The sequence below is a fragment of the Saccopteryx leptura genome, chromosome X (assembly GCF_036850995.1).
Source record: "Saccopteryx leptura isolate mSacLep1 chromosome X, mSacLep1_pri_phased_curated, whole genome shotgun sequence".
In the NCBI taxonomy this organism is placed as follows: Eukaryota; Metazoa; Chordata; class Mammalia; order Chiroptera; family Emballonuridae; genus Saccopteryx; species Saccopteryx leptura.
Window position 1 is genome coordinate 25,423,283 of NC_089516.1, and position 27,369 is coordinate 25,450,651.

Below are 27,369 nucleotides of genomic sequence, written 5' to 3' on the forward strand. Positions count from 1 at the left end.
ATGCTGGCCGGAAAACATAACAGGGCTTTATACTTAGCATGCTTCCGGACACAGAGCAGTGACAGGACCACTGAAGCTGCCCTCCGTCGCTGATCCCCATGACATTTCACAACGAATGTCAGATAATTGGGGTAGGTGAACGTTCCAGTTACTGTGTCTAGTGCACAACTGATTTAAAGTGAGATAAACCCCAAAGAACAAAACACTGTCTTAAGGATGGAACTTCCGAGAGGAAATGAACCTGAAGATAAGACAATTTGAAAAAAAAAGAAGATGATACCCCAAAAAAATGATGCCCAAGTATGGGACATCTGTGAAGAGCTTAACTTTGTATGGTTTTCCTTTGGACTATGGAAACAATTATTTGTAATATAATGTTCAAAGATGTTTTGCTTTTCCATTGTTGTTACTTCAGATATTGTAATTATTCAGTAACGTCTGGGCAGTCCTGACTGCTTTCTGTGTCAGAGTCATATGAAATAAATTAACAGGTGGTGAAAGGTGCTATGTTTCGTTCACTTATTGAGGCCTTTGAAGAGAGAGCAACAAAACATGCAAACTAATTACAACCACAGTTCCCGGGGCGAGCTGCAAGGAAGTGAGTGGTGGCCAGAAGAGTGGAAGAAGCAACCATGAGAACAGATTGATGGCTGCCAGGGGGGAGGGGTTGGGGGAACTGGGTGAAGGTGAAGGAATTGAGGAGTACAAGAAAGGGTAAAAAGGCCCTGGCCGGTTGGCTCAGCGGTAGAGCATCGGCCTGGCGTGCAGGGGACCCGGGTTCGATTCCCGGCCAGGGCACATAGGAGAAGCGCCCATTTGCTTCTCCACCCCCCCTCCTTCCTGTCTCTCTCTTCCCCCCCCCCCCCCCCCGCAGCCAAGGCTCCATTGGAGCAAAGATGGCCCGGGCGCTGGGGATGGCTCCTTGGCCTCTGCCCCAGGCACTAGAGTGGCTCTGGTCGCAGCAGAGCGACGCCCTGGAGGGGCAGAGCATCGCCCCCTGTTGGGCAGAGCTTCACCCCTGGTGGGCGTGCCGGGTGGATCCCAGTAGGGTACATGCGGGAGTCTGTCTGACTGTCTCTCCCCGTTTCCAGCTTCAGAAAAATACAAAATAAAATAAAATAAAATAAAAGAAAGGGTAAAAAAAAACACTAATACACAGACAACAGTGTGGTGATTGCCTGGAGAAGAGGTGGAGGAGGGTACAAAAGGCATAAACGGTGATGACGGAGACTCGACTTTGACAGGGGTGAACACACTATATGGTGTACAGAGATGTGCTATAAAATCGGTCACCTGAAACCTGTGTAAGTGTGTTAACTTGTGTCACACTATTAAATTTCATAATTTTTTAACACCAAGAAAACAAGGAGAAGTACAGATAGGTTGCTATAGAACTGTCACAGGGATGTAAAGAACAGCATAAGAAATGGTTAAGGATACTGTAATAACTTTGTATGGTGTCAGATGAGTGCTGGAAATTTTGGGGAACACTTTTAAAGTATATGATTGTCTACTATGCTGTACATCTGAAACTAATATAAAATAATATTGACTGTAAACTGTAATAGAAAATTTTTTTTTACTAAATTAAGAAAAAAAAGAAGCAACAAAATGTGGTGTAAAGAAATGGGTTGTAGCCTGACCAGGCAGTGGAGCAGTGGATAGAGCGTCAGACTGGGATGTGGAGGACCAAGGTTCAAGACCCCGAGGTTGCCAGCTTGAGTGTGGGCTCATCTGGTTTGAGCAAAGCTCACCAGCTTGGACCCAAGGTCACTGGCTCCAGCAAGGGGTTACTCAGTCTGCTGAAGGCCCACAGTCAAGGCACATATGAGAAAGCAATCAATGAACAACTAATGTGTCGCAACAAAAAACTGATGATTGATGCTTCTCATCTTTCTACATTTCTTTCTGTCTGTCCCTATCTATCCCTCTCTCTCACTCTCTCTCTGTCTCTGTAAAAAGAAAAAAAAAAAAAAGAAATGGGTTGTAGAATTGGGTACCTGAAATCTGCATAATTATGTTAAGTAGTATCACCCTAATACATTTTTTAAAACTCCACTGGCCTTTCAGCCGTGATTTCCCATTCTCACCTGCGGGCACACTTGAATAGACAGTGAGTTGATCGCATTTCATTGAATCATTATGAAAATGGAGAAATACATGCTTAAACGATAAAATTAAAAATAATGTGAAAGAAGGATTGTTAATTTTTTTAATTGAGAGGAGGGGAGATAGTGAGACAGACTCCTGCATGTGTCCCCACAGGAATCCAACTGGTAACGCCATCTTGGGGTGATGCTCAAATCAACCAAGTGAGAAGCAAGGAGGCAGAAAGACAGACTCCCGCATGCACCTAACCAGGATGCACCTGGCATGCCCACTATGGGGCAATGCTCTGCCCTTCTGGGGCGTTGCTCCTTTGCAACTGGAGCCATTCTAGCACCTGAATTGGGGGGCTATGGTGCTATCCTCAGCACCGGGCCAACTTTGCTCCAATGGAGCCTTGCCTAAAGGAGGGGAAGAGACAGATTGAGAGAAAGGAGAGGGGGAAGGGTGAAGAAGCAGATGGGCACTTCTCCTGTGTGCCCTGACAGGGAATTGAAAGTGGGACTTCCACATGCCGGGCCAATGGTCTACCGCTGAGCCAAACAGCCAGGGCTCAACCAAGATATTTTTAGTGCCTGAGGTTGACATGTTTGGACAAGCAGAACTATCCTGAGCATCTGGGGCCACACAAAAATCACTCAAGCCACTGGCTGTGGGAGGGAAATAGGGAGAGAAGGGGAAAGAAAGGCGTGGAGAAGCAGATGGCCATTTCTCCTGTGTGCCCTGACCAGGGATAAAGTCCAGAATGCCCATCTGTCAGGCTGACACTCTATCCACTGAGCCACTGGCCAGGACTGGACTGTTAATTTTTTAATGTCATGACAGGTGCAAATTTTCAATCTTAATGTCTATTTTAAGGACCTGAATCAAGGTTTTTAATCAATGTATTATACATCAAATTGATACTGTTAACTTCTGATTATTCAAATTAATAAAATAGTCATAGATAAAAACAACACCACGAAGAAGCACCATGAGGAGGCACTGCTACCGGGTCAGTATGGGAGCCTTCCCTTCACCAATGCGTCTTCTCCAAATGTGGTAGGAGAGGGGCTAACTTCGGACAGGTGGGGCCTAGCCAGCCTTTGGATTTAGATGTCACTGAAAAGAAATTTTAAAATGTGCTGGCTAACAAGTACTCAACATTCTTTGTGATAACCTTGCTGTCAAGCATTAAATGCACTATTTCAGTGAATTCTAAATGGTAATCTGCAGTCCATTGAAGTTTGAAGAATCATTTTGGTGGCACAAAGAGAAAATTAGCAAGTTATTCTACTGTCTCAGCACGCACGCATGCATGTGCGCGCACACACACACGCACACCTGACCCTTGGATAACAGGGGTTTGAATTGTGTGGGTCCACTTCTATGTCAATACTTCTCGATAACTATACAGCGAGCCCTCCATAGCTCTACATTTGGCATTTGTGGCTCCAACAAACCACAGTTTGAAACGTTACTTTCCATCTGTGGTTGGAAATCGTGTGTATTGTTCTGACTATGCGTATAGTTCTACGTCACTTTACATAAAGAACTTGAGCGTCAGCAGATTTTGGTATCTGCAGGGGGTCCTGGAATATATCCCCTACGGATAGATACTGAAGGACAATGGTAGATAAGTTTTGGAGAACTAGAAAGTTACACGTGAACCAACAAAGAACAGTAACATGCTCATAGATACAAAGAACAGAGCGATGGTTGACAGAGGGAAGAGAGTTGGGAGGATGGGTGAAAAAGGCGAAAGGATTAAGAAATATAATTAGCAATTATAAAGTACTCATGGGAATGTGTAAAGTACAGCATAGGGAACACAGTCAGTAATGCTGCAATGACTATGTTAGCTGCCAGCTGGGTACTGGAAATATTAGGGAACACTTTGTAAGTTATAAAAATATCTAACCACGAAGCTGTATACCTGAAACTATTATGTAATAATATTGAATGTGAACTGTAAGTGAAAAATAAAATTTTTAAATTTAAAGAAAACAATTTTTAAGTAAAATAGGATAAAAAAAATAAAAGACTTTACTCACTGGTATATATATATATATTGTATTTTTCTGAAGCTGGAAACGGGGAGAGACAGTCAGACAGACTCCCGCATGCGCCTGACCGAGATCCACCCGGCACGCCCACCATGGGCGACACTCTGCCCACCGGGCGGCGATGCTCTGCCCCTCCGGGGCATCGCTCTGTTGAGACCAGAGCCACTCTAGCGCCTGGGGCAGAGGCCAAGGAGCCATCTCCAGCGCCCGGGCCATCTTTGCAACAATGGAGTCTCGCTGCAGGAGGGGAAGAGAGAGACAGAGAGGAAGGAGAGGGGGAGAGGTGGAGAAGCAGATGGGTGCTTCTCCTGTGTGCCCTGCTGGGAATTGAACCTGGGACTTCTGCACGCCAGGCCGACGCTCTACCACTGAGCCAATCGGCCAGGGCCTACTCACTGGTATATTTTTTTAATTTTCTAGTTTGTGACTCTACAAAAACTCAGTTCTGTAATTTTGCAGCAGAATTCTGAAATTACCACTTTTCTTAAAAGGAGGGTAGGGACAGAGAAGAGAAAGAAGTTCTTGTTTGACAATTATATTAAAATCTACTTAAAACATGAAAAAAAAGAAAAATTTAAAAATTAACTGCTTAAAAAATACAATCTACTTGAAATACCTAAAAAATATTGTATATGTATTTTCAACTGTGCAAGGTGTAACTGAAATCACACTGATGAAAACTAAAATTAATTTATTCAGACTGTTGGCTTGAAAATCTTAGAAAAATGGTTTTAATGAATAGATTATACAGTCCAATTTAGCACAGGAATTGTATACCTGCAAACTAGACTCCCCCAGGGGGCTCACAAATGCTTAAATATGCACTTATTTTAACTTCTTTGTATGGGGTTTTTTCCATTTATTCTTTTAAGAAGGTGATTAATAAAGGTTATGTTTAAGTCTGGTTTTTAGTAAAATTATCACAGAAAGGTGAATTATCTCCAGCCAGGTGATTCCAGTAAACACTCAGGGTTGAAAATGACTGTTGGTTTTCAAAACTGAGGCCAAATTTTCCTTCAGCCCTTTGATATTCACAACTAGCAACGGTTTGGTTAGGTGGGCCCAGGCAGCTGGGCTGAATCAGGATTAACATGAACTGGAGGCAGGGAGGTAACATGAGTGCAGGTTTATGACACTTACTGACCCAGTTAGTTATACACTCATTACACAAGTTATTATCTATTACACAGCAATTCTGACCTTGTACAACTTGTGACTTTTAAATGTAATTTTATTTGTGAGTAAACAATTATATTTGTCGTGTGTCAAACAATAGAGGTATTACCACAGTTATTTCTCAAGATGCAGGAACTGATATTGGCACACTTTATAGATGGGGACATAAAGGCTTACCTGGGTTAAAAGGCAAGCAAAGGGACAGGACAGGTGGCATCGGGTGGTCTGGCCCTGGAGCCTACTGCACCATCATGCTACACTGTCTGTAGTAATATTCATTTCTTTAGAAATGACTTTTATATCTATTCCGCATTTCACTCGTGGCAGTAATAATCAAGATGGAAGAAAATTGAAGAAAAAATGAAGGCGATTAATAGATTGAGATTTTAGAGAGATTATCATTAAAAGATAATTTTCCTTTCTCTTCTCACCAAAATAAAAAGTAAAGTCACTAATTGAGATAATTATTCTTAGCATGAGGTTTATATTAATGATAGAATCCACAATACATGGTTTTAATAATGAAAAAAAAAAAAAAAACTACATTGAGACCCAGTTTCCCTCAAACATGTGGGGACAAGGTAAAATGAATGACCAGATAGTTTTTATTTAATGGACAAATCAGAAAACATGATATATACTAGGCCCCCCAAAAAGCAAACACTGCTTTGAAACAGAAAAGCAATACTAAATTTGTTAAAGAAATGTTTCAATACTGTGTGTTCAAACATAGTAAAGGTGCTCTGTTATACAGCAGTAAGAATGAGTCATACGAAAAACATCAGTATTTTTCAACTCTCAAGGTTTGTAACATTTATCAAAGCTCAGTGAGTTCCCTGAGAAATATAAGGTTTAACGCTGTGAATCCAATAAAAACAATGCTCCCAAAGGGGTAAGACTGTCAGCATCACTGTCGCCTCTCCCTTGCCACCTTAGCACTCACTGCTTTTACCACCACTGCCAGTTCCCATACTAAATTTCCGGAAGTCTCCTCTCAGCAACTGTGCAGATGGTTACGCCCTCTTACCCTCCTGCACCTCCTTGCCTCAGTACGTACATACACCCTCTTTCCTCGAAGTCCTAATCACATCTTGAAAGACCCCACTGAAAATGCTGACACTGGTCTTCCATCTATAAATCTTAGACACTAGTATAGTAATTTCCAGTGGAGAAAGAAGCGAGGCAAAGATATAACAGAATCACACAGTTTTTTCCCTACAGCAAGTGTGCCCATCCTCCTCTCTACAGCATCCCCATGCCCACCAATTAGTACATTGACATCCTGGGTCAGAGAAGAAACCAATGGCAATAGGTCACGTACATTTTCCAAAAGTCCGCACTGATTATGAGTGTTATCCTTATATTAACACCCTGTCCCCTGGTGCTGGAAGCCACTGCTTCTCATCTACAATGTCATAATGAATACTTTGGAAGGAACACACCTGCAAAGTTCCCCTCCCAAATACTAGAAAAGAAAGGCAAGTTTCAACCCTCCAACAAAATTAAATGTGGATTGGTATTTATTTCTCCAGTGAATGGAATATGAGAAATATTGTTGCGTTTCAAAAGGATTCTGTGAAACATACATGTCCTTGTTTTCAAAGCTCTGCTTTATTTTATCCCGACATTCCTGTAGCTCAACAAGAATGTAAGTATGGATATTCTTCAATTATACAGAGCGAGATTCAAGTTCAAGATGCGAACAAATTTACTTGAATTTTGAAAGCATAAATTCAAAATAGTAACAGTAACATGAGAAAGAAGCTGCGTGGCTTGATGCTACAGATTCTTGTGGCAAATATAAGATGGTGACCTCAGTCTGAGTTTCCTGATTAAATACTTCCAAAGCAGATGAAGAAACTTGCAGAAGTCATCACACAGCAAGAACAACTGTTAAAGGCAGTGACTGGGAGACTGGCTAAGTGATCTCTGGTAAGAATGGGGACTGTTGGCCCTGGCCGGTTGGCTCAGTGGTAGAGCGTGAGGGAGTCCTAGGTTCGATTCCCAGCCAGGGCACACAGGAGAAGCGCCCATCTGCTTCTCCATCCCTCCCCCTCTCCTTCCTCTCTGTGTCTCTCTTCCCCTCCGGAAGCCAAGGCTCCATTGGAGCAAAGTTGGCCCGGGCGCTGAGGATGGCTCTATGGCCTCTGCCTCAGGCGCTAGAATGACTCTGGTTGCAACAGAGCGGCACTCCAGATGGGCAGAACATCGCCCCCTGGTGGGCATGCTGGGTGGATCCCGGTCGGGTGCATGCCGGAGTCGTCTGACTGCCTCCCCATTTCCAACTTCAGAAAAATACAAACAAAAAAAAAAAAAAATACAAAAAAAAAAAAAAAAAAAAGAATGGGGACTGTTGGCACTCTGAGATCATCTTTATTTGCATGGCAATAAAAGACCATTCTCAACTTCCAAAAATACATCACATAACATCTGGCACTCACTAGATACACGGTAAATATTTCTTGAATGAATAAGTGATATCACTTAATTATTAATCAAACATAGAAAGACAAAGTAAAAACGGCAACCACTTTCCCAATCAGAAATATTAGAATTAAGATTATAAAAATGTCAACTTCCATTAAAAATGTGAGCCAGCCTGTTAATTTAATTTGAATCTTTTTTTTTGGGGGGGCATAAATGAGAATGTCATCATTTTACCCCTTGTCAGATCAGTCCCGCCATTTCTCAAATGTGGAAGTAGCATTTTTTTTGGAACTTCCCTGCCTTGGGACCGTCCTATTTGCTTTCCACAGCTGTCTGCATGGCTGTCCCCTTGCATTATTTAGGGCTCTCCTTAAATATGACCACACCAGAGAGGGCTTCGCTAACCAATGACATATACACAGTAACACACACATTTCACTTTCTAAACCTATTCCCTGGCTTCTGACATGATATACAGATTTTTTAATTGTCTGTCTCCCATCCCCCTCCCCCATAAGAATATAAGCTCAATAACATAGAGTTAGTCTGTTCACTGGTATCTTCCTGGTAATTAAACAGTGCTGGGAATATAGTAGATAAAAACTGTTAGATGGACAAATGAATTATTAATTTTCTAATTACCATTATTTATCTTTATGAGAAGGCAGTTTCCACCCCCAAAAAATGCTACTTTCTAATCTCATCTGTATGAATTCTAGAGATTTGGCTTCTCTTTTTATACTGGAAGCTATAAGAATCACGTATTTTATATTATTGGAACAAGGAGTGTCCACATATTAACTGTACATGTACAGAAAAAAAAGTCATGGTCTACCATATCCAGTCAAACCTGATCAAATTACGGTATGTTAATAACCACTGCTTAGTAGAATTAATTGTCAACACTCTCATACTGTCTCCATTGTATATTTCTGCATGAGAATCTTTGTTATTCCATTAATCGCCCATGGGAGTTGATATCAACATTTGGGGACTGAAGGAGACATCACCAGCACCATTTCTGGAGCTTCTAAGAAAGCAGTTAAAATGTTTGGCCACCTCTGTTGACAGAAATATAGCAACAGAAGACATTGAAAATAGTGCTCTACACAGGAGGATGAAGTTCTAATTTTTAGTATAATTGTTTCAACTACATCAATCCTTCTCCATTTTAATGTGCTTAGCAATCATCTGGGATCTTGTTAAATTGTAGGTTCTAGTTGTGTCAGCCAGGCCGAGGTCTGAGATTGTGCATTTTTAACAAGTTCTCAGGTGGTGTTGCTGCTGGTGGTCCTTGGACAGTCTTGATCTACAAGGAAGTCTCATTTTAACATTATTGGAAGAATTAAAAAATGAATATATGAAACTATAACATAACACCAAAAGAAAGAGTTTGAGATTATATATTGTTAAAATATTCATTGCAACGAATTCATTTGACAGATTGGAATGACCAAAAAAAATTAATTCATTTTGTTCATCCATTCATTCATAGATTCAAACATGCAATATATTAGACACAGCACAGGGGACAAAACAACCCACCTAGGTGTTCAGCACCTCACATATGTTATCTCATTTTTAGATTGGAACAGACACTTAAAAAAATGAACCCAATTTGATAGACAAATTTTCTCTCCAAGGTTGTGATGGTCACTCACCATTGTTCCCCCCGTGTTGGCTTGTACAATATTTTTACCCAGAAGCCAGTTCCACCGCTCCTCCTGCTGATGGGAACTGGAACATAACTTCAGTCCCCCCTGCATGTCCAAACCACATGATCAGAGAAGCTGATGGAACGCGCTGTGCTTATCTCTATGAGTTTTTGTAGAAATGTCAGTAAATCTTTTGCTCTCTGCAGGCTGCATTTTTCAATCAGGTTAGTTAGTTTAATCCTAGAGAAGGAAATCTGTTGTCCCTACGCCAGTTGTCTTGTTGTACTTCCGCAGCTGAAGTTTTGTCATTTTCTTTTCTCTTCCTGACCTCCCGCCACGCAAAGGCTATTTTGCGGTATAAGACAAAACATAAAAGCAAAATGAAAACCATTTTGCTTACTCATCTTAAGGTTTTGCACTCAAGTATGCCTACAGACATTGTCTTTGTTCCACTTATTGTATTTTAATTATGCATTTAGGGGGACTCAATTCTCTCGTTTCAATTTCATAAACATTGTTAAAGATTTGTAATTGACCAATAGCCACAGGTATGTGCCAAAGTACTTTGTGGCTAGAGATACCTTACAAACTTCTTTATTCTTTTAGCTTTCACTTCATCAATTCATGTCCATGAGGGTACCAGAATTGGGGAGGGAAGAAATGAATAAGCAAAGAATCAAAGGAGAACAGAATAAAAATGAGGATGAAAGGAGAGAGAAGTATCTGCATGTTTATTTATTTTGTTATTTATACTCCTTTCTATTCATATTTTAAATGTTTTAATTGAAAAATTATCATTTCAAATGTAATTTTAGTCACCTTGCTATAGTTCCCTTACCCACATAGAAAATATCCACAAATACATCCTTTGTACGCATGCACACACACAACTGAGTGGGACAATTAGAACACGCTGGAGGGAAAAATACAGATAAACCAGAGCTAATAGTATAGTTTAAATAACCCATGGTTAGTCATCTTATTTATAATGATGATCATTCTTTACATTTTGTAATAATGTTGCTTTTAAAAACTACTTTTTCAGCCTGACCTGTGGTGGCGCAGTGGATAAAGCATCAACCTGGAAATGCTGAGGTCGCCGGTTCGAAACCCTGGGCTTGCCTGGTCAAGGCACATATGGAAGTTGATGCTTCCAGCTCCTCCCCCCCCTTCTCTCTCTGTCTCTCCCTCTCCTCTCTAAAATGAATAAATAAATAAATAAAAAGACTTTATTAAAAACTACTTTTTCATACCCAATCTCAGCCAACGTCCTTTAGTGCAGTGTTTTTCAACCTTTTTACACTTGGGGACTGGTGAAAATAGAAGAATGATTTCAGGGACCGCTAAGGCAGAAATCACCCTGAGCTTAAGGGAGTTCAACTAAAATCACTGGGTCTATAATCTTCAGACAACATCAGGGCGGTTAGCTCCTTCGCAGACCGGCATGAAAACATCTGGCGGGCTGGTTCGCTAGCCTGATTGGAAAACACTGCTTTAGCGGCCTGCCGCACTCATGGAGCTGCTGCAGTTTCCCCAGTCAGAAACGGGGGATCATGAAGGGGAAGTGTGTTGCTCCAGTTCACCTGACCAGGTATGTGAGAAAGTGATACCTTAAGCAAATTAGAGCATACTTAGCACAAGGTGGAAATGAGAGCATTTTGTTACCTCCATTGTTTTTCAGATTTCTTGTTTTGTTTGATAATTGTTGATGGTTTCCGGCTAAACAGCATTTTCTAGCTGCCATCTACTATATATAAAGTAACATCTGCGCATAGGAGGCAAGAATGACTATGTCTAAAGCAAAAAGCATCCTGACTGTCAAAAAGGCAAAAAGGGGACAAAAATAAATACAGCACGGATGGTTTATAATTAAATACCGTGTTAAGATAGTAGAATGCGCTCCCATATTATCACAACTACTACATGGCAGAAGATACTAGCATCTCTTACCTGGGCACTGTCCTATCCTCTTCCAGTGGCATTACTGGTGTTCTCTTTACCTGTCCCTCCCCTCCCTGAAACTGTCTGATGGCTTTATCTTGCACTTATGCTAGCACTCAAACCCCTTGTCTTTTAGCCTGATTTGCAATGTTATAGATGACGAGAACCCGCCCTATATCTCAACCCCTTCTCAGACCTCACCTACCCAACCCTCCGTGCTGCAGTCCCCGTCACGTCACGCAGGCCGTTTGCTTCCTCTAACAGGCCAAACGGTCCCTATTTTAGGATCTTTGCATTGGCTGCTCCCTCTGCCTGAGAAGTTCTTCTTCTGGGTCTGCAAATGGTGGTTCCCTTTTATCACTGATATTGCAAATTAAATGGTAGCAGCTCAGAAATAACATTCCTGGATCACAAAGGCTAAAGTGGCCCCTCAAATACTCTTTCACATTGCCTTCTAAGTTTTTCACGAAATCTATTCCTATGTGATCTTTTTCTTGTGTTCTTTTCTAGCCTCTCAAGAGATTCAGAAAATCTGGGACCTTGCCTCTTGTGATTATCACTGTGTCCTCAGGGCCTTGAAATGGATCTGATATCGTGAGGCACTCCAATAATATTGCATTTGTTAATATTTGCATGTGTATATATATGCTATACATATTATATATAGTGATATATCAGTATATATTACAAGGAATGTATATCAAGTATAATCTGATTATTGTTAAATAAGTATTTTGGCAGATAAGATTTATGATTGGCAAGTGTAAATATTCATAGGATTTAGTTATAAGTTTATCTGTTTTCCTAATCAGTTTTTCTTTTTTTACTTTTGTTGTAAGATAGGAACATAAGAGTTCCAGCATGGCTTTGGTTAGATTTTATATAACTAGCCTGACCAGGTGGCAGCCCAGTGGATAGAGTGTTGGCCTGGGACGCTGAGGACCCAGGTTTGAAACCCTGAGGTCGCTGGCTTGAGTGTGGGCTCATCTGGCTTGAGCGCATGCTTACTGGTTTGAGCACAGGGTCACCGGCTTGAGCATTGGATCACAGACATGACCTCATGGTTACTGATTTGAGCCCAAAGGTCACTGGCTTGAAGCCCAAGGTCTCTGGCTTAAGCAAGAGGTCACTGGCTTGGCTTGAGCATGTCTCCCAACCCAGTCAAGGCACATATGAAAATGCGATCAATGAACAACTAAGATGCCGCAACTATGAGTTGATGTTTCTCATCTCTCTCCCTTCCTGTCTGTCTGTCACTCTCTCTCTCACACTTAAAAAAAAACAAAACAAAAACAGATTTCATATAACTAGACAAACCTTAATTACCTTTCCTCTCATCACTAAGTTTAAGTTTAGGCAGGGCTGATGGCTTCTGACTGGTTCTATTCACACCCCTCACCCTGTCCTTGGGAGAAGAGATGAGAGGCGGGGACTAATCCACTTTTGTTCACTAGCAATTTGCTAGGCCTTCCTACTCCAAAGTAATCACATATTTGGAAACAATAGGTGTTGTTCCAGATTGAAGCTAATCAACATGACCATAGTAATAAAAACTGAACAGGTTAACAATTTATTAAAGGCTTAAATAAAATCTAGAATTATTCATTTTAAATGCTGCCAACATCCTATTGTCATAATCAGTTTTTTGTTTCCTCAACAATATCTACCAAAAATTAGATCCAGCACAGTGTTCATAATGGCTTATCTCATTTAGAGTTTAATAGATTTTATGCATGAATACACACCAAGTCAGTAAAAGTGGTACCGAATACTTACTGCTATTTATAAACTTCCAAGAACCTTCTGAATGTGCTTTGCTTAAAATAATACTTTTGTATGTGTGTGTGTTTCAACAAACAGTCCAGAAAAGACTGTGTGCTATGAGGGGTTCCACATTCCTATCTCAGTTTTAAAACTCCATGTTTTACCAAAAGCTATGTCAGCTAAAAAGGTTGTCCTTGCCTTCTTGATAATCATTCCAAAAGCTTAAACATACACCAAAATAGTTTGTCCTTAGGGAAGATGTATGGACAAACAATAGTTTGTCCATACATCTTCCCTAAGGACAAACTATTTTGTATGTGACTCCTAGCTAAGTAGTGATCTCACCATTTTAGGTTTCCCATCCTCTAGTAGAATGCATGTAAGAAAATCACAGACACACCAACACACGCGTGTGTATATGTATACACTGTTGCAATTCAGCTTTTCCGCAGCTCAGTCTCCAACTGCAATGAAGTAACTGATTAGTAGGAATAAGTACTCGCTAGACCTACTGAAAACAAGGAGTGGGGGACAATGAGGGGCCTCAGCCTCCAGAAGAGGGCGGAAAAACAACATGCAGAGAAGACAGCGTGAAGGAAAACCAGTCAAGGAAGGGGCTGGATTTTGAAGACTTTCCAATTTCATCTGTCTGGGGTTGCTTTGTTTAAGCTGCACAGACCAATGCAAATAAAAGTCGTAACCAGAAGAACGTTGGCATATGATCACGAGCAGGCAGGCTCTATATTTTATGATTTATGATGATAAATCGGTAGAGTAAATTAGTTGACCCCTGGGTATGTGACGCCGTGGAGCAAACTCAATAGTTATAATTTGGTTATTATAACCTTCACCTCCAGGGTTAGTTGAATCATCCAAATGATCACAGCAGGGAAAAATGTCAATATGCACAGACTAGTACCTCCTGGTCTGGAATACTAATACTTGTGACAGTTCTATCTTACACATGCCCTCCTTCTCCTTTCAAAAGATATGAGCTCAAAAAATGTGCATCCCCCTCCTTATTGTCACACTGTAATTTAGTAGCGGAACTGCATTCATCCCCAGCATATCTGATACGTTTCTTTGGTCCTATTTGAGAGCTTTTAATCTTCATAAATAATAGCTAAGTAAACTTGAGCTGCTTGGACAATTTCTTGAGCTTAATGTATTCAAATCCACAGTTGGCTCTTCATTTTTTTTCATTTAAAAATAAATCTATCTTGTCTCGATAGGCTCTACAGGAATTCGCATACCTAACGATATAAATCAGAGCAACATATCTAGAAAGACGAGGTCCACTCGTTACCTTTATAAGAAAAGTGCCATTTTCAGAAATGTCTACGAAATGCTTTTCAGATTAAAGCAACATATATTGTCAACGTGCTTGTAAACTATACAGTACTTGAATACGGATTTCCAAACACAATGAGAAACTTGTTTTTTGTTGTTGTTGTTTTTTTCGAGGGGGTTTCCATAAGCATATGAGAAAGCATTTCATATTTTTGAGGGCTTTTCCATCCAAACAGAAGTCTCCTGTCAAGAGCACCTAACAGGCGGTTCTCTGTACACACACACACTGACTTTAGGGTGCTTTGCTTTATTGTGCCTCACAGATGTAGGGTTTTTGTTTTGTTTTTTAACAAACTGAAGGCAAGAATCTCAGACCCTCCGCCTTCAAAAAGACAAGTGGCCTCATTATTCTCAACTTCACTTGACCTCACTGGCCTGGAACCACCTGCAATATCTGAGGTGCCTGAACTCGTTCCCTGTGTCTACTTCCCCGCCTTCCATGGTCACGTTTTAACTTTCGGAGAAAACTTGGAAAATATTAACTATGAGTACAATATGGCAACTTTTTTTTAAATTTTTTATTTATTTATTCATTTTTAGAGAGGACAGAGAGAGGGAGAGAGAGAGACAGAGAGAGAGAGAAGGGGGGAGGAGCTGGAAGCATCAACTCCCATATGTGCCTTGACCAGGCAAGGCCAGGGTTTTGAACCGGCGACCTCAGCATTTCCAGGTCGACGTTTTATCCACTGCGCCACCACAGGTCAGGCCAATATAGCAACTTTTAAAACAGGGGTCGGGGACCTTTTTGGCTGAGAGAGCCATGAACGCCACATATTTTAAAATGTAATTCCGTGAGAGGCATACAACGACCCCTGTACGTTAGGCATTATCCAATAAAAATTTGGTGTTGTCCCAGAGGACAGCTGTGATTGGCTCCAGTCACCTGCAACCATGAACATGAGCCGTAGGAAATGAATGGATTGTAATACATGAGAATGTTTTATATTTTTAACATTATTATTTTTTTATTAAAGATTTGTCTGTGAGTCAGATGCAGCCATCAAAAGAGCAACATCTGGCTCGCGAGCCATAGGTTCCCGACCCCTGTTTTAAAATGCAGTGCTATAAAATGAAGTGATATAGAAACTAGTCCTTCTAACCAACATCTCCTACTTCCATTCCAAAGGGGCAGACCAAAATGTGAAATGAAAATCCAACCAAAATGTACCCTGAAGGAGAGTGCCACACGCGTTAGGAACGAAGTGAGACTCCTGCCGTAAACAAGAAACTGCATCAAGATATAGTAACAGTCCAGCACACGCCGTTTTCCAGACATTAAAACACTCACTTGCTTTGCTTTTCCATGCTGGCCACCCGCAGGCATTCCCATCTGGAATTGAGGAGATTCATTTGTTCTTGTACTTCGGTTTCTTCATCTTCTGACAGCTTCCCTGTCCCGATCAGCTGACTTCCCAATTGTAGGACATTACCAACCCGTCCCTGGTGGGACGTCAGGTCCATCATGTACCCCTGATAAGGAAAGAAGTTGAAAGCAGTGATTAACACTTCAGGTAAATCATTATGGTTTTGATTTTCCTTCTAAATCCATAGCCCAGTGTACAGAGATGTGCTGTAGACTTGTGCGCCTGAAATCTGTATAATTTTGCTAACAAGTGTCACCTCAATAAAGTCAATAAACTACATTGCCAGTAAACGTATTTTAATTTTTATCCATGAAAACTCAATATTGTTTTTTTATATGAAAGAAAAGAATCAGCTTGAAGCAGCCCCTGAGATTAGGGTTTCCATGTAAGCAATTTATTAAGGAAGAGCTCCCAGACAAGAATTGCAAGGGACCTGAAGAAATAGGAAACTGGAAACAGGAAATAGGACAGGGAAGGAAAGGAAGGCTGGGAAGTGTGTCATCTCAGGGAAAGTGTTCTATTGAGGGCAGTGATAGCACACAGGTACCCTGGAGTGTAAGTTACAGCTCAGCATTGCCTTGACCCAAGACAGGGAGCTGGGCTGTCACATTGCTGTATGAGTCCCTACAGCACCTTCAAGAGGTGTCCTTCAAGTCACCACTTCTAGTGCTGGCTGTTGGGATGCCAAGCACGTGAATATTTATTTGTTTCCATCCCAGCATAAAAACTAAATCACCGAGTAAAGTATATGATTGTCTAACCACTAAGCTGGACATCTAAAATCAATACAAACTAAAATGGAAAGAAAAGCACAAAACTCAATGACAAAAAGACCAGGATCTTACACAGCGATTGAAATAAAGAGACTTGCTATTGTGACAATTCATGCACTTTGGTTCGTAAATTGATGTTTTCCTTTACCTCATGAGTATGAAATTGTTCTTTCACTTTCTCTACATCGTTAGAAATCTCCCCCTGTGCTTGCAACGTGTCCTCGGCTGAGAGAAGCCAGGAGAGTACTTCTTCTAGAGCCGTCTGGTAACTGTCCAGGTTTACTTCAGTCGTCATCAGTGAACTGCCAAAGGACTTGCCTTCACGAGCTTCGAAATGCTAAACAAGAAAATAAATTGGGCATTATATAATTAGTATTTTTGCAGATTGTTTTGGGACGTTAAACAAATGAGATATTTATAGCCCTGGCCAGTTGGTTCAGTGATAGAGTGTCGGCCCAGTGTGAGGATGTCCTGGGTTTGATTCCTGAACAGGGCACACAGGAAAAGCAATCATCTGCGTCTCTACCCCTCCCTCTCTCGCTTCTCTCTCTCTCTCTCTCTCTCTCTCTCTCTCTCTCTCTTTCTCTCTCTCTGCCTTTCTCTCTCCCTCCCTCTCCCTCCTGCAGCCATAGACTGATTGGAGCAAGTTGGCTCCAGGCGGGAGTCTGTCTCTCTGCCTCCCCTCCCCTCACTGAATATAAAAAAGAAGAAAGAGCCCTGGCCGGTTGGCTCAGCGGTAGAGCGTCGGCCTGGTGTGCGGGGGACCCGGGTTCGATCCCCGGCCAGGGCACATAGGAGAAGCGCCCATTTGCTTCTCCACCCCCCCCTCCTTCCTCTCTGTCTCTCTCTTCCCCTCCCGCAGCCAAGGCTCCATTGGAGCAAAGATGGCCCGGGCGCTGGGGATGGCTCCTTGGCCTCTGCCCCAGGCGCTAGAGTGGCTCTGGTCGCGGCAGAGCGACGCCCCGGAGGGGCAGAGCATCGCCCCCTGGTGGTGGGCAGAGCTTTGCCCCTGGTGGGCGTGCTGGGTGGATCCCAGTCGGGCGCATGCAGGAGTCTGTCTGACTGTCTCTCCCCGTTTCCAGCTTCAGAAAAATAAAAAAAAAAAAAAAAAAAAAAAAAGAATAAAGAAAAAGAAATACTTAAAATGCTAGAAATGTCCACGTGCATTATCAGAGATGTAAAGAGCGGACACACGCACTGGCAAGCCTACATTTTAACAGCCTCACAAATATACAATCAAATTTTCAAATGATACCTGAAGCCTACTTCAAATGAATGTTATTAAAGTTCTTCTGAATCACTATAACGAGGGGATCAGTACATCACTTCTTCATGTTGTACTTGAAATGTAATGAATTTTCATCCAAAACTAACTTTTTCAATTCATATTTTAAATGCTTTACATATACACTGTTGGTATTATATTTATATACTGTTGCAATAGTATTGAAGGAAACATCTCTCTCCCAAAGCTACAAGGTAATGAAGCATTTCTGAAAATTTACAGAGCAGAGGTTATCAGTATGAAAATAAGTGGGGGTGGAGTAAAATTTAAAAGAAAATACCGCGGCCCTGGCCGGTTGGCTCAGTGGTAGAGCGTCGGCCTGGCGTGCAGAAGTCCTGGGTTCAATTCCAGGCCAGGGCACAAAGGAGAGGCGCCCATCTGCTTCTCCACTCCTCCCCCTCTCCTTCCTCTCTGTCTCTCTCTTCCCCTCCCGCAGCGAGGCTCCATTGGAGCAAGGATGGCCCGGGCGCTGGGGATGGCTCCTTGGCCTCTGCCCCAGGCACTGGAGTGGCTCTGGTTGCGACAGAACGATGCCCCAGAGGGGCAGAGCATTGCCCCCTGGTGGGCAGAGCATCGCCCCCTGGTGGGCGTGCCGGGTGGATCCCGGTTGGGCGCATGCAGGAGTCTGTCTGACTGTCTCTCCCCATTTCCAGCTTCAGAAAAATACAAAAGAAAAATAAATAAATAAATAAAAGAAAATACCTCATTTACACATCTGAAATTTCTACAGTATTATGACTTCTAGGAATTAAGCCTTTATTTCCAGATGGCCACAGTTTAAATAGCAAGGTATTACCTCAGAAGAAGTAAAATAGAAAGTATTTGCTCCTGAACTGAATTAGCAGGAGGTTGAGATTCTCAACAGCTGTCTTGGGATTTCTGCTAGGACCCGCAAAGCTGAGAACAAAGGGTATGAAGTGTCCATAATTCTAAAGACCCAGGCCACTGAAGAAAACATGGCTAAAAGCAAACTGACTCCATAACCCTTCATCTGCTACCTAGCTCAAAGGTGTGTAAGAAGCAGCAAGATTGGAGATTTCTAGTGAGAAAATATTCCTCTGGAGTGCTATGCATGTCCACACCTTCTCCCCACCTCAAGCCAAGAAATGGAGACTTGAAGAGAATCACCTATACAGGGTAGGGTAGTGGCCAGGAGGGAATACTGACCTCTAGAGCTGGCTGTGGGTTTGCACGGGGTCAGAAGCGATGGGGTTAACCTAAAAACATATGTACACAACACAAATATACAGACAACAGGGTAGCGATAGCCAGAAGGAGAGGGGAGGTGGAGGTAGCGGGAAGGGGAGCAAAGGGAGGATGGGGTGGGAAGAGACTCAGCATGGGCCATGGGGGCACAATGCCGGGGAACAGGCTGTTACATGCAGGGGGACCCTTGCAACCACGCCAGTACAATCAATTAGAAAATAAATTTTATTTTTTTTAAGATTTTATTTATTGATCTTAAAGAGGGGGAGGGAGAGAGAGAGAGAGAGGCAGATGAGAGGAAAGGGAAGCATCAACTCATAGTAGTTGCTTCCTGTAAGTGCCCTGACCTTGGGACAAGCCCAGGGTTTCAAACCACCAACCGCAGCATTCCAGGACAACACTTTATCCACTGCGCCACCGCAGGTCATGCACAAAATGCATTTTTAAAAAGAGAGAAGTGATAGGACAGGACCAGTACTATCAAGTAACAGGAGAGACCTCTTGGGATAACCTATGTGCCTGCTGCTTTAACCTTAGGGCAATTACCAATGATAACATTTTTGAGCAAATAAGAAAATGTGCTTTGAATTTTTGTTTTGTGCGCTCATGCTAGGTTGCTTGGCTTCAAAGATCCTGAGAAGGTGTTGGTCCAGCGTGTGGAAGTCCCGGGTTCGATTCCTGGCCAGGGCACATAGGAGAAGCGCCCATCTGCTTCTCCACCCCTCCCCCTCTCCTTCCTCTCTGTCTCTCTCTTCCCTTCCCACAGCCAAGGCTCCATTGGAGCAAAGTTGGCCCAGGTGCTGAGAATGGCTCCATAGCTTCCACCTCAGGTGCTAGAATGGCTCCAGTGGCATCAGAGCAAAGGTTAGATGGGCAGAGCATGGCCCCGTGGTGGGCATGCCCGGTGGATCCCAGTCCGGTGCATGCGGGAGTCTGTGTGCTTCCCCACTTCTCACTTCAGAAAAATAAAAAAAAATAAAAAAATCCTGAGAAGGACCACACTCAGGAAGGTTTCCTGCTGAGGTAAGGAACACAGGCTAACTGCTGATGCAGACGCAAAGCAAAAATGCTGGAGAAATATTTGAAGAATCTTCTGCATAGTCCAAATATAGCAAGCCAGCCCTGGGCCCTAAAAGCAGGGTTTTGCAAAGGGAACAAAAGGCATTGTAGAATAATCAGAAGTTTGCATGGTTCTCTGTGGAATGTCTACCTTGAATTGCCAGTCCCCTCAATGCTGGGCCTTATCCCATTGGGCTGCCAGGACCTATTTAATTGTGTTCTTCTGATAACTGCTCCAATTCTGAAACTTTGACATTATAAATTATCCAACTATTAATTCCTTTAAGATGGCAAAACAGAGTGTCATTCTTTGGTCTGATATTTTCATCAAATGTGTTTAAAAGACAAGTGCCGAAAATGCACCATCGTGATCAATCCAACTCACCTGACTCTAGTATCTCAAACAGGGCAGAAGGGCCCCAAGGGGGTTATTTGCAAAGGCCTTCCCATGGTCAAGGCAATTTCTGAAGGTTTCAGGGGTTATAACAAGTTCTATGGTACACATTCCTTGTGCCCATTCCTAAAGACTATTAATAAAAATAGAAAGTCAGTGTTAGGAGGGGGAACGTCCCTGAAAGGCAGCCTTGGACATAGGTGTGGATGGGACTAGCTTCATAGTTGTTCAGCTTGAGCTGCTGCACAGTGCTCATGTCTCCGAAGGACCCCGTGCTTGTTTAACTGCTTCTTGACATGGCCATCTTAAAATTCTTAATCCGCCCTGGCCGGTTGGCTCAGCAGTAGAGCGTCGGCCTGGCGTGCGGGGGACCCGGGTTCGATTCCCAGCCAGGGCACAGAGGAGAAGCGCCCATTTGCTTCTCCACCCCTCCCCCTCTCCTTCCTCTCTGTCTCTCTCTTCCTCTCCTGCAGCCAAGGCTCCATTGGAGCAAAGATGGCCCGGGCGCTGGGGATAGCTCCTTGGCCTCTGCCTCAGGCGCTAGAGTGGCTCTGGTTGCGGCAGAGCGACGCCCCGGAGGGGCAGAGCATTGTCCCCTGGTGGGCAGAGCATCGCCCCTGGTGGGCGTGCCGGGTGGATCCTGGTCAGGCGCATGCGGGAGTCTGTCTGATTGTCTCTCCTCATTTCCAGCTTCAGAAAAATACAAAAAAAAAAATTTCTTAATCACTTTATCTTTGAACTTTTTTTTTTTTTATCAAAGTTCAATGGGGTGACAAAGTATGCCCATGAACAGAGGAGATAACTGCAATATGTGTGTCTGCCCTGTTTACACACACACACACACACATTATGTCCCATGAGCACAGAATTCTAGTAGACCCACAATAGGTGGGAACTTAATGCAACTCAAGCAGGTACAAGGTAAGTGTGTTATGTCTATGACTGAGTGAGCGAGGGCTCTAACAGCCCCAGGAAATTATGCTTGCTATTTGAAACAGAACTTCCTTCAGAGCCAGAAAGAAGGCAATTCTATGAAAACACAACCAACCGAGGAACCCTATCATATCCCTGCTCACTCGCATTTCTTTCCTGTATTAACCAACCATTTATGCTGAAACTGATGACCTGGAAAGAAAAGGGGAAGACAGGACAAGCCGGACTTGCTTTGGCTTCCGGTCCTTCCCTGATCATCAGGAAGCTGAAGGTCAAGGATATTGGTAGAATGTGCACCAATCAGGACGTGAAATAGCAACAGCTGAGTTAGTCACACATCATTTCCATGTTAAGACTAAAATACATAATGCAAGCTACAAAATACAAATTATCCGATAACAGTTATTCTGCATGAATTGAATGCTCTTATATTTGCATTTACAACTGCAATTGCAAGATAAGATACAATAACGAGCAGTAAAACTCATGCCATACTTTTACATTTTTAATTTTCTTTGTTCAGTATGATATTGAAGAGCAAATAAAAAAGTACTATGGAAAGTCCGGGAGAGCTCATGAAAGAAAAAGAAATTCTAGTAATCTGAACAGCCCTTTCCTTCCTAGTCTTTCAACAAGGGGCTCTGGTGGTTCACTTTTCACTGGACCATACAAATTATGTAACCAGCCCTGTGTTTAGGTGAAAAAAGTACTGTCTAATCCTGGATATTCTGCCTTTTCAGGGTTACTGGTGGGAGTTGATGGGAGTTTTATTATGCTTGGTAAATAGAACAGGGTTGTAAAATCCAAGGGCTATAAAGTCAGTTAGTGTCTGAATCCTGGCTCAGATCTGACATCTTGTTTCACCCTGGAAAAGTTACTTATCCCTATCGTAAGCCTTAGTTTCCTCATACATAAAACAGGAACAATAACACTTCCCTAATAAAACTGTAGGAAGAATTAAAGGAAAGTATATAGAGTGTTTGGCAGAATGCCTGACCACATGTAAGAACCCAATAAAGTATGTTATGCTGTAATCATTATTAGAAGTTTGTATACATAAGAACCATTTTGAAGCACAACCCGCCCCAAGGGTACCTTCTTAAGTCACTGTCCAAATTTCAAGAGCCAATTATTGTACAAAACAATGACCCAAAAAACTTCAAAGAGCAAATATCAATTAAATCAAACCTTTCTGAAACTTCAACCTCAACCTAGCTTCTATTTAAAAGTTCTAAAAAATCATTAATGTTCTTGAGTTCAGATAATCTTCTCCAAATAAAATGTAAATAACACTATTTTCAAGTAGATAATACTATATATTGCATCACTGTACAATCTAGATTTAAAAAGAAAACATTTTATTACTTACTGCTATTTACAGAAACTTGAATTTTCAGAGAAAAAGTTTAAAAGGTAAACCTTTATACTAACTGACGTGAACTCTAGTAACTCATAAATTCTGAATCTAAATATTATTTTGTCTAGTGTTCATAAAAGAAAAACTAGGCAAAGACAGTCATATTAAACTTGGATCCAAACATGAATAAGCTCTGTAAAATTACATAAATAACTCATTATCTACATCCATACATTTAATTACAAATACACATGATTAGGGTCAAAACCTCCACTCTTGCTACTACACCTCATCACTTCTCTAGAATACCCGAAAGTTTATGTTGCAGACAAGTGAGATTATCATATCCTGCTGAAGGCAGGGATTATGGCAGGGAAACTTATTTTAGAGAATAAATCATTTACTTGTATATGTTCCGGTAAAAAGGTAAGTAAATTAAATAGAGTAAAAACATGATATCACGCAGATTAAAGGATTAATATTCTTATGATTTTTTTGTTTCAGATATGCATATATATATGTATAACTATGTACATCTGGATTTGTATATATGTTCTGGGTCAAGATGAAAATATAATTTTCTGGTTCATTTAAAAAAATAAAACATAGTTCTGGAATTTAAGTACAGGTAAACCCATAAAAGATGATATAGTATTTTCTTGAAGTCTACATTTTCAAGAAGTTTTTAAAATTCACCTTCAATAGAGAATTTGGAAACAGAAAGAGACTCAGAGGCATATGCCTTTGGTTACAGAGCTCCCAAATATGGCTTTATTGTACAGTGTTTCCTATTTCACCTAAGCTGACGGGAGTTCATACATATTATCCAGAATCAAAGGAAATTTGCTAAGAAACTTGAAGGTGCCAGTATCACCAATTGGAACAAATATTTTTCCTACTCTTTGATCTCACTTTAATTTGTCTGTATCACAATAGTTTGTGTTTCTCTACAGTATACTGACCAAATAATGATTCAGAAAGGAGGCAAAACAATGGATGGGTAAAACAATGCTGGTTGCTTTTAAAATTAAGAGAACCGAAATTTATTCAACATTATTCACGTACTTCAGAGGTATAATTACTGCCCTTCTGTGTGAAGAAATACTAGAAATCGTCACCTATGTTCCTGAAGATATTAACGCATAAAGTGGGAAGGAAGAGTAGAGACGGAAAAGTAAAGGAATTAGGAAAGACGAGTGAGTATATGTGTTAGTCTTGCAGTGACCAGGACAAATGTTTGGAAACTCATTTCTAGTGATAGAAATTGTCGTAGCTAAATATAGAGCAATAACCTCGATATTAGTTCATACATAAATGTAAATACATCTTAAAACCCAGTTAACTATCTGTCTGATCCTGGGTAAGTTATTTAACCTGCGTGCATTTTGGTTCCCCCATCTGTAAAACAAAGGAAAAATAAATTTCCTTAGGATCATTGGAAGGTTATAGGAGATGATGCATACAAACTGCTCAGTACATTCTAGTTTCCAAGAAACGCTCTGCAATGCCTGTATTTGGGGACAAATATTCATTGAAATGGCAAATGATTTTTATGAGGAAACACAGTTGAATGAGCTGTGTGTATTTTTAGAAGCATGATTTTGGCAATTCAAACGGAGATAAGTCATTAAATGGCTACATATATAGGTAGTGAAACCAGCAATCCAGCAAACCACAAAACTCTTAGAAAAATAGCTGGGACGTTTCCAGAGGGCACAATCTATCACTGAATAGCTTTATATTTCTGTTGAAACTGATCTATTTTGGCAACTTCCCCAAATTCAAACTCAAAATGTGATACAAGTTTTAACCTGGCTAAAGAGAGTTTTATTATTCTTGTACGTATAAATGCTTCAAGAACATTTAAAAATTTTATTACTGAGTTCCTTTAGATGTGCCATACTTCTTTTTTATAATCTAATTCAATGCATGGCTGGTGAATTTTTGGTGTATTCTATAATCATTTTATCCCTCAGTATATCTAAGTGTTTAAGATGAGTCCATTTAAAGATAGCTTTAAAAAGAAAGGTTGATAAGTTGAGCAAAGCTATTTCCATTTGAATCACAGTTCAGTTGATCAACTTTGCCTTTTTTTAAGAAGTATATTTTTCTTTTCTTCATTTCCACAATGTAAGAGTCAATGGTTTTGAAACTACTAAGAAAATACCTGGACCACATTACAGCAGTGAGTTAAGAAATCAAATACAGACTTCAAAATGATGTTTGCAAGACAGACACTGATATCATACTTAATAAGGAGACAAGAGACAGGCAGCTAGGTGACCGCCCAGGCTGTGGTAGAGGCTTTTGTTTTATGACAGAGGACATTGAGCAAAAAGTAAAGCTAACATCAATATTTTCTAAAGAAAGGCTTGCGCCAAATCCAACGTATGAACTCTATACCTTCTACAATACCTATCACTTGCCTTTGGCTTTTAGTATCAGCAAAATTAATATTCTTCACTACTACAGAACGTCTCACAGAAAAGCTGTGTTGTGCTTAGCATGCTATGCTTAAGATGACAAAAAATACATCATCTGTACACATTTGTGTTATATACATATGTGTGTGTTTACATTTTTAAAAATAAAACCATATACAAAACCTATTAAACAAAAGGTTCTGGAACAAAAAGTATACACCTTTTTAAAATTGAATTTACAGAGAGAAAGAGAGAGGGAGGGAAAAAGAGAAGGAAGAAGGGAGGGAGGGAAGGAGGAAGGGAGGAAGGGAGGGAAGGAAGGAAGGAAGGAAGGAGGGAGGGAGGGGAGGGGAGGGGAGGGGAGGGGAGGGGAGGGGAGGGGAGGGGAGGGGAGGGGAGGGGAGGGGAAGATAGAAGGAGGGGAGGATAGAAGGAGGGAAGGAGGGAGGGAAGGAGGGAGGGAAGAAGGGAGGGAAGAAGGGAGGGAAGGAGGGAGGGAAGGAAGGAGAGAAGGATAGAAGGAGGGAGGAAAGGAGAGAGGGAATGAGGGAGGAAAGGAGGGATGGAAGGAAGGAGGGAAGGAGGGAAGGAAGGAAGGAGGGAGGGAGGGAAGGAGGAAGGAAAGGAGGGAGGGAAGGAAGGAAGGAGAGGAGGATAGAAGGAGGGAAGGAGGGAGAAAAGGAAGGAGGGAAGGGAGGAAGGAGAGGAGGATAGAAGGAGGGAAGGAAGGAGGGAGGGAGGGAGGGAGGGAAGGAGGAAGGAAAGGAGGGAAGGAAGGAAGGAAGGAGAGGAGGATAGAAGGAGGGAAGGAGGGAGGGAAGGAGGGAAGGAAGGAAGAAGATATTAATTTGTTCCACTTATTTATGCATTCATTGGTTTATTTTTGTATGTTCCTTGACCAGGGATCAAACCAACAACTTTGGCATATTGGGATGATGCTCTAACCAACTGAACTACCCAGACACGGCCCCCAAAAGTTTCCATTTTTATACTTAAGAAGCTGCCCACTGAGAAGACTTCTACTTCTTAAAGAGTAGTAGACAAGCCAGACCTGTGGTGGCGCAGTGGAAAAAGTGTTGACCTGGAATGCTGAGGTCACCGGTTCAAAACCGTGGGCTTGCCTGGTCAAGGCACATATGGGAGTTGATGCTTTCTGCTCCTCCTGCCCCCCCCTCTCTCTCTCATTCTCTCTCCTCTCTAAAAATGAATAAAAGAAAATTTTTTTTAAAAAAAGAGTAGTAGACAATTAGGTGACTATTCAGCTATCCAGAATAGGAACTACAGTTCCCAGTTTCCCTTGCAGTTAGGTGTGGCATGTGACCAAATATTGGCAAGAGGAACAGGATGTGTGTAATTTCTTTGACAAGACCAAAGAAGAATAGATATGGTCTCATCTCTGTCCCTTCCTCCTTCCCACAGGCAGTGATACAGACATGGTGATGGAGAGGAGGGCAGACCTTAGGGGGCAACAGAGCAAGAAGGAAAAGGGGCCTTGGACCCTAGGAAGCAAGCTCTGCAAGGCCTGAACACCCACATTTAAAAGGCCAAAGATTTATGTGATTTGAAGAGAAACCGGAGCATCTGAACACCCTCATTTAGACAGTCAAAATACATCCTTCTGAAAGAGAAATTAACTTGTTTCTTACATAATCCATCACTAAGTCATGCCTTTGTTACTTCTGCAAAACCTATAGCCCATCTAATATACCAGCATGCTGTAAGTTTCTAGGAGCTGACTTTACAATAAAGATATAGGGATTTCTAAGAGTTGATATGTGATTTTAAAATAAACTTTCTACTCTCAAAGTTTATTGTGTTTTGTTTTGTTTTAACAGAGAGGAAAGACTGACCTTTGGTGGCGAAGTGCATCAAGTGTCGACCTGGAACACTGAGGTCACTGATTTGAAATCTGGGCTTGCCTGGTCAAGGCACATACAGGAAGCAACTACGTGTTAATGCTTCCCGTTCCTCTTCCCCAGCTAAAGTCAATCAATCAATTAATCAGTCTTAAAAAAGAGAGAGAGAGAGAGAGAGAGGAGAGAGAGTAAGAAAGGGGTGGGGGGAAGGAGCAGGAAGCATCAACTCATAGTAGTTGCTTCTCATATGTGCCC

The 27,369-nt window shown here is 41.7% G+C and overlaps 1 protein-coding gene across 6 annotated transcripts in view; it reads right to left on the bottom strand.

Annotated features, from left to right (window-relative positions):
- The window catches only part of DMD (dystrophin), a 1,890,745-nt gene that overhangs the window by 1,680,744 nt on the left and 182,632 nt on the right, over positions 1–27,369 (bottom strand). For all 6 annotated transcript variants that reach the window (XM_066356826.1, XM_066356825.1, XM_066356822.1 and 3 more), the window contains 2 exons: positions 16,750–16,938; positions 15,753–15,934 (listed from right to left, as the gene is read on the bottom strand). In XM_066356826.1, the coding sequence (XP_066212923.1) occupies positions 15,753–15,934; positions 16,750–16,938 (371 nt within the window). The remainder of the gene's footprint in view (positions 1–15,752; positions 15,935–16,749; positions 16,939–27,369) is intronic.